This window comes from Meleagris gallopavo, chromosome 21, assembly GCF_000146605.3.
Source record: "Meleagris gallopavo isolate NT-WF06-2002-E0010 breed Aviagen turkey brand Nicholas breeding stock chromosome 21, Turkey_5.1, whole genome shotgun sequence".
Classification (NCBI taxonomy): domain Eukaryota; kingdom Metazoa; phylum Chordata; class Aves; order Galliformes; family Phasianidae; genus Meleagris; species Meleagris gallopavo.
Window position 1 is genome coordinate 5367700 of NC_015031.2, and position 7572 is coordinate 5375271.

At 58.4% G+C, this 7572-nt stretch overlaps 1 protein-coding gene across 1 annotated transcript in view; it reads left to right on the forward strand.

Annotated features, from left to right (window-relative positions):
- Positions 1–2679: 2679 nt before the first annotated feature.
- Positions 2680–7572, forward strand: part of LOC100547495 (nuclear envelope pore membrane protein POM 121) — a 30183-nt gene continuing 25290 nt past the window's right edge. Inside the window, 2 exon segments of the mRNA XM_019621846.1 lie at positions 2680–2697; positions 4445–4522. Of these exon segments, the coding sequence (XP_019477391.1) occupies positions 2680–2697; positions 4445–4522 (96 nt within the window).

A 7572-nucleotide genomic window follows, 5' to 3' on the forward strand; every position in this document is an offset into this window, starting at 1 on the left:
CCAGTGAGGATGTTACTAACCTGCACGTTCTTGCTTAGGAAATGAAAGTTTGGCCACTGTTTTGACCAGGCAAAGCTGCTCACTGGCTTTTGTGAGAAGTGAGGCCAGGTCTCCATCTACCTTTGTCTGAAAATCCCAAAGCACCGGGAGGGTTTGGAGAAAGGATTTGCTGTGGTGAGAAGCAGGAGGGGTATCCTCGCACACAGCAGCCTAGTGAGGCTGTGGTGTCCCTGGAAGAGCCCTGCTGCCCTGAGCTGCAGTGTTACTGCCAGGGGCTGCCGGGTGGGAGGAGCAGCATCCTTGCGGACCTCCCAGCACCCTTCCTCCTTCCCTGGAACACATTCAAATCATAATTCACACAGCCCTTGCGGTGCTGCTGTGAGAGCACAGAGGAGCACAGAGCAGCTGTCCTCCTGGAGCTCATTTTCCTGTTCCAGGAGGGGTGTGAACACAGATCCCCTCTGCCTTGGTAGCAGTGCAGGAGCTGCAGCGCTGCTCCCTCCCCTGTGGTCAACTGCGATCATTCCTTGCCATCCTGCAAAACACATTAGGAAACACGCGCTGATGAGTATTCAAGACCTGGCTGAAATTGGGAACAATTAGCAGTTGTTTCAGCAAGCATCTGTTTGCTGTTGCTCTGTCTTGTGGCTGACACAAACAGTGAGCTCCCTGCACGTGGGTCAGACTGGTTGGTGCAAATTGTGGATAAAAGGTGTTCTTGGGAGCAGTTCTGCTTGTGCAAGATGAGAGACTGGGCAGCTCCCCGTTTCTCAAGCAGCTCTGTGTGCACACCTCTGTCATCACAGCCATCCCCACTGCAGACACTAGTGTGTCTGACTGGCACTGTGGTGGCAGGGTGAGCCCTTGCCAGCTGCAGGTGAGCTGTGCTCAGCTCTTGTGCTCGTTGGCAGCACGGCCCTGAGCTGGAGGGCCTGTTTGGGGCGTCCCTCCTTGGGTAAGCTCCAGTCAGATGTGGGGGAGCTGTGGAAGTGCTGCTGGTGCTGCACCTGGGTCACTGTGTGGGCCTCTCTGTTGCTCATCCATTGCTCGGCTATGAGGTGTGGGAGTTTAAAGGCACACGGAGTGCTGCTTTGGTGGGGGGACCTGCTCAGAGCAGGCTGTGTGCAGCAGGTGGGATGCAGCTGTGTGTTGCCCTGGCAGCTCAGTTGCCTGGGGTGTGAGCTGGGCTGTCCTCATCCCCAGCTACCAGCAGGGAGGCAGCGGCCCCTAAAGCTCCCAGACTTCTTTTTTTTCCTCTTCAAGTGTTTCGGAAAGGGCAAATCAAACTTACCTGCTTTCCATGGGCTTTGCTGCTCTGCCCTCCCCTTTCCTCACACTCCTCTTGTTCGGTGTACCCAGCTTCTCCTTTGCTCCCATTAAGGAACATCCTCATGGAAAAGACCGTGAGAGCCACACTGGGCAGACAGGAGGGGTCCAGGGAAGCATTCAGGGCTGCACACAAGAAATCTGAAGTGAGTGGGAAAATGGAGGGCCTGGATTTGCTTTAAAACAAGGCTGAAAGCTGCAGCTGGGACCCTGCCCTGGCATGGAGAGTGTTTGACGCACTGCCTGGCTTGGCCAGAGACAGGAAAAGTGAGATTTACAGCTCTGCCTTCCCGCAGTGGGGTGAGGGGGAAACGCTGGAGCTTCCCACACGCAGGGGCTCGGGGTGAGGCGGGGTGCTGTGTGTGCCTGGCAGTGTGAGCACAGAGGGGATGGAGGTGGAATGCAGCACGTCCTTGGGAGCTGTCAGGGAAAGGGCTCCCAGTGTGATCCTCAAGTGTGGCCGCTTCTTGGAAGGGCAAATGGGAAAGTGCCGAGTGCCAGGGGGACCCGGAGGAATCACGGGGGCTTTCCAGGCAGCTCTGAGCCAGCGTTCCTGAGTGCTTGCTGTCTGTCCTGCATCGGGTCTGGGTCTCCTTCCGGACAGCCTCAGTGGGTGTTGAAAGCCACTCCTGGCAGCAACACATGCTGGGGACATGGGGACAGAGCCTCTGAGCCATGGGTTGTGGACAGACAGCAGAGGGGTGCGGTGTCACTGCTTGAAGGAGGGCTGGATGCAAGCACTGGGGGTATGAGATCTGTGAGGAGAAGGGGATGAGGAGAAGGACGGTGGCATGGCTGCTGGGAGTGGTTTGGTTTTCCATGCCCTCACATTTTCCTGCGCTGCAGCACTCACGGGGTGGAAAATGTGGAGGCCTGAAGGGGGGAGAGGGTGGGAGGGGAGTGGGGACAACAAGGCTCCTCTTTTCCAGCGTGTTTGGGCCATGGAATGCCAGCCCAGGCAGAGTCCAGCATGTCCAGTTGAGTTTTGTAGGACCCAGAGCAAATCTGTGCATGGTTTTGGGGCATAAGCTATGCTGTGGCCACAGCAGGGCAGCCCCAGAGCCCAGTGGGATGGAGACCTGCAGCTGCATCCCAGGCTTCCCTTGGCCCAGCACAGCCCGTCCTGCAGCACCAAACCCACGTGGGTCCCTTGGTGTGCTATTATGGAATAGGGACCTATGGCTGCCTCCCTCTCCCCCCCCTCCCTTATGGGGTTTTGGGGCAGGCAGAGCACAGCCCTTCATTCCCATCTCTGCTTGGAGCTCACACAGGCTGGGGGCACTGGAGGGAGGGCAGCTGGGACCTGTAGCACTCACTCACGTAGCTGAGGTTCAGTCCGAGCTGCAAACCGACATGTGTATTCCTGTTCTGGTAAGCTAGCTCTGCTTACCATGCAGGGCTCCAGGGCACATCCCTGCCCCTGGTCCCCTGACCTCTGAACAGAGCAAGAGGATTATGGCTGTAAAAGCTAACTCAGGTAGGGTAAAATACTTGTTATTGCTAACCGTGCCTGCAGGAGGACACTGGTGGCTGTGAGTGGGGTCAGAGCATTCCCTGCTGTTGTCTGACCTTTAAGAAGGGTGGCTGGAGGGAGGGGGCATCCTCTGAAAGATCACTTGTTTCTCATGAACTATTTTGAGCACCATTGGCAAAACCCAGAACTGCTGAGTCCTGTTAAATAAATATTGGAGTTCGGTGTTTTTTTCCCCAGCGTGTCAGGATTAGTAAGTGAATGGTAAATAGTATTTTTGTTTAACATACCTGAGGGTTTCCATTCCAAATTCCCTCCTTGAGCTCCTGTGCTGTGATGGGCCCTAGGGAGGCACAACCCCATCTCGTGTTGTCGTTAAACTTTGCGTTCTTCAGTGTTTTCTTAAATGTTTGCATCTGGGGATGCCTTTAAACTCAGTGCATGACACGGCAGTGCTGCTCAGGTGGCAGCATCCAGCCCTGCTGTGCAGCTTTGGGTTCAGTTCTCCTCCAGCAGCTCTGATCTGAGCACACTGCTAAAGTCCATGCAGTTACTGTCTGTGTGTGGAGCCTGGACTGCCTGCAGACTGCCATGCAAGCTGCTGAATGACCGTGGTGCTCGGGACAGCAGTTAGAGACACAGTTATAGGACTTCCCTCTGGAACTGCTCCTCCGGACACTTTGGAGGTGATGGTCTCATAGCGTGCTCCACACAGAGGGGAGAAGGTGAGTGAAGTGCTGACGGAGGAGCCAGATGGGAGAGGAGGAACAGCAGGCCAGGAGCAAGAAGAGACCGAATGTTGGGTTGGAACCACCAGAAAGAGGAAGGGCTGTGACCTGAACACGGGCTGACCTGCGCCAAGGAAGTGGAAGAACCGGCGCAGTGCAGCGTTCCCCAGTGCCAGTGAACTCTGTTGGCAGTGGGATGTTGGGGAGAGGACAGTGAGATCTCAGGGATGTGCAAATATCAGCTGGTGTTGTTTCAACCTTGGCTGCTGCAGCCCAATCGCAAGGCTTGACCTGAACTCTGCTAGAGAAACTGAGTTCAGCCCAAAAGCACCAGGAGGAAGCACTGGAATTCTTTCCAGGCCACCCCTGCACCACGGCGGTGCCTGCAGCAGTGGGGGCTGGCCTGGCTCCCCAGTGTGTGCTTTGGGGAAAGGTTTCTGCATCCCACTGCTGGAGTTCGCAATTGATACAACTCTGTGACTTCCTAGCATGTGCTTATGGGGCTGCCAAGGGGCTGCTCATGCTTACAGACACCAGGGGAGGTTGCCAGGGCTCTGCAGATTCAGCATATCCATATTTCACCTTGGTTTGAGCAAAAAGACAGCTTGGCCCATTCAGTAATAAGTTACTCCAGCACATTCTGGTCCTCGCAGCCATCTGCTCTCTGATGTTATGTGGGCTTGGACACATCCCTGCCAGGGTTCAGCCCCACCACCCTGCACCAGTGCAAAATGGTTTGGCTGGAGGAGTGTGGCTGCTCCTGGGGCTGGGGGAGCGGGGCTACTGGAGGAGCCCAGATGACACTGGGGGAGCACACTGCGTATATGGGGGGCAGGAAGGTGCAGGAGGCACAGCATCCTGCGGGGACAAAGCAGGCCCGGGGAGCCCCTTCCCATTGCCCTGTGCCGGGGTGCCCCAGTTTGACGTTCTCCCCATCCCGGCCCTGCTGTGGGGCTCAGCTCAGCCCACGTCCTGCCTGGCTCCAAGCTGCCCCGTGGTTCTGCTCTCCTCCTCTGAATTGTATTTATTTATTTATATGGAGATGTAATAAAACTCCAGCAGGAAACGGAGGCGATTCCCTGCCATTCCCCACAAGCCGGCCCTGGGACGGGCTGAACAAGGAGGCACATTGTGCAGCTCAGACCTGCCTGCCAGCGCCGGGCTGTGTGCGGGGCTGAGGGGCCCGGGCCAGGCAAAGAAAGAGCCGAGTGTGTGCCTGCGCCGGGCCGGTGCCGACATTGGCGTGCCGGGAGCACCGCGGGGCTGTGGGATGGGGCAGCCTGGGGCTGAGCTCCATTTTGGCACTGCAGGTGGGTGCAGGCACGCCGGAGCGGGCAGGCAGTGGGGCGGGGGATGAAAGGGCTTCTGTGCTAGCCTGGTATGTCACCCGGGAGCACAGCGTTGCCTGCTCCAAACTGCACTCCTCCTCTGCCTGCTCTGCCAGGAAACTGGGCAGCGCAGGGTCAGCCACAGGGCAGTCGCCCCATGGCCTGGTCTGGTGGCTGTGACCCATTCCTCCCGGGCTCAGGCAGCTGGCAGTGAGGGACATCCTTTCACCGGCCCATAGGAGGCAGCTGCTGTGAGTGGGGATGTTGCCATCAGTAGGGCTCAGAGTGAACGGCCGCTGCCGAGGCCTGCGGGTGGTGAGCGAGGTGATGGGGGCTGCACATGGCTCAGCCTGCAGCTCCTCCAGGCTTGCCACCAGTGTGGCTCCTGCTGACCTCCTCCAGCACGGCTCTCACAGCTGCTAGAGTTACCGAAATCACATGCCAAAGGGAAAAGGGGAAAAAATCCCAAATCCTCCAGGAAATGTCTTTGCAAACTTCCTCTGTGATGCAGCAGAGGCACTGGCATCACTGCCTGGGAGCAGGCAGGCTGTGTCTTGCACGGGGACAGTTGGCACAGCAGGGTTGTCCCTCTGCACCAGGAGATAGGGAAATATTTGGAAGGAGATGGATGTTGGGTCAGGCCATGTCCCGGCTCTGGGCTGGAGGACACGGATGGGGCTCTGCGGCCCCTCAGGGACCTGCAGCAACTTTGGCACTGCCCACCAACCTGGCACCAGGACCAGCGGTGCCAGTGCCATCCAGGACATTGGTATGCAGATAGTAGGGGGTGACACAAGGAGGGGACAGCCCTTCCTGCAGGGGACTCATGCCCTGGGTGTTTCAGTACAGAGCTGTAGGGTGTGGAGCTGGGCACAGCAGGACCCCCAGGGCTGTGCCCACAGTGCCCGCAGTGCCCTTCCTGGACAGGGTTGGTGACATACTGCACAGTCCCAGAAGCCATAAAAATAGCTGCAGCTTGGGTGTAGGATGAGCACGGCTGTTAATTCCCCCCTGCCAGGGTTCTCGTTGCATTGCTATAATTAATGCCTGAGTCAGGGAAGAAATGGCTTTTCCCTTCTGCTGGTGCCAGCTGGTGCAGGGGCAGTGCCGTGAAGCCCCTTTGCTTTGCCCATCTCCTGCCAGTGTCAGGTTCCTTCCCCATTTCCTTGCTGTCTGTCCCCCTGCCCTCCCAACCCCACTGCTGCACACCAACGGGGAGATCCCGGCACTGAGCCACAGAGACACAGGGTGCAGAGCAGGGCCTGCTTTGCCCCAGCCTGTGTCTGCACCATGCAAGAACAGAAGGGTTTGGGCTGGAGGACCGCCTGTAGCCCCCAGTAATGCTGGCACGGCACAGCATGGCCACAGAGAGCCCCATCCACATGGGTGCCTGAGTGGGTGCCAGCCTGCAGCTGGGGGGGCTCTCCCAGGATGGACCCCTCCAGCTGCTCCCCAGTCCATCCGGCCCTGGTGCTGGCATCCCTTTGAAATCGACCCAGCTGGCCTTTCACACAGCTATTCCTGTGAAATTCTTTGGGAAGGGAAAATTTTCTGCCCGGATCCTTGCAAAGCTGCGCCCTCGCCCTCCCTCGGGCTGGCACTGATAGCGCAGGGTTCTTCGGAGCTGAAGGTGCTTTTGGGTCTTTCAGTCCTTACTGCAGCCCCTGCCTGAAAGCACTGGGGAGAGTCTGGAGTACCGCAGGGCTGTGCCCAGGGCAGAGCAGAGCCATTCGGGGAGCACAGAGCACGTGGGGCTGTGTCCCCACAGACGTCCCAGCCGCCCCTGCCAAGGTGCAGAACCCATGGGACCCTCTCTTCCTCCATCACCTCTTCTCCTCCATCGTGCCCCGTCCCCTGCTCTATCGCTCCCATGGAGGCAGGGATTGTCCCCACTGTTGCTGCCAGAGGGGATGCCCAGGATCCCGTGCCCACGTCCTATTTGTGCACATGCTGGGGGCATCTCGCAGCCTCTCCACACGACCAGGCAGCACCAGGCAACTGCTCTCAACCCATGGCCTTCCCGCTCCTTCCCCCTCCCCTCGCTGACGATCTTGCACAGGTTTGCAAGCGCTGTTGACGGGAAGAAAGGAAATGGGGCAAAGCTGCTGCCAGGAACCACAGGCTCCTGCCATACGGCCCCGCTCCGCCGGCCTGGATGCTTCGCGGGCAGATTTCTGTGCAGCCTCTGTGATTTCTTTATTCAAGCTATTGATATTGGATTCCCAGCCCAGGGACACTTCCAAAGCCATAAATCTGCCGTGTTGCTCTACCTGCTGTTCTTGTTTTCACTGTGAGGCTTCCAGACCTGCCGGAGACCTCAGCTTCTGTGCGCAGCCACGGTGCCGCGGGCACAGGAATCCGGGTGCGCTCCCCCACGGGCGCCCCGGCGCTCCCCTGGCTGTTCTGCGGGGCTGACGTGCTGAGGACACCCCGGACCCCCCGCCGTGCGCCCCGGGCGGGGCCTGGGCATCCCACGGGGCAGCCGAGGGCGCGGGATGGAGGTGAGCGACTGCCGCTCCTCTACGTTGAAAGGAGCCCCTTGACTCCGAAAATCCACGTGTTGCTTTTGGCCGGGCAGCGGCACCCCCTGCCAAGAGCAACAGTTTTACATATTAAAGCAAAATTAAATTAAAAGACATTTATTTGCGCGTTCGCCCCTCGTTAACCCTTCGCGACCCAGAGGCACCGGGAGTTGCGGGCACCGCCGGGCGGCCGTTCG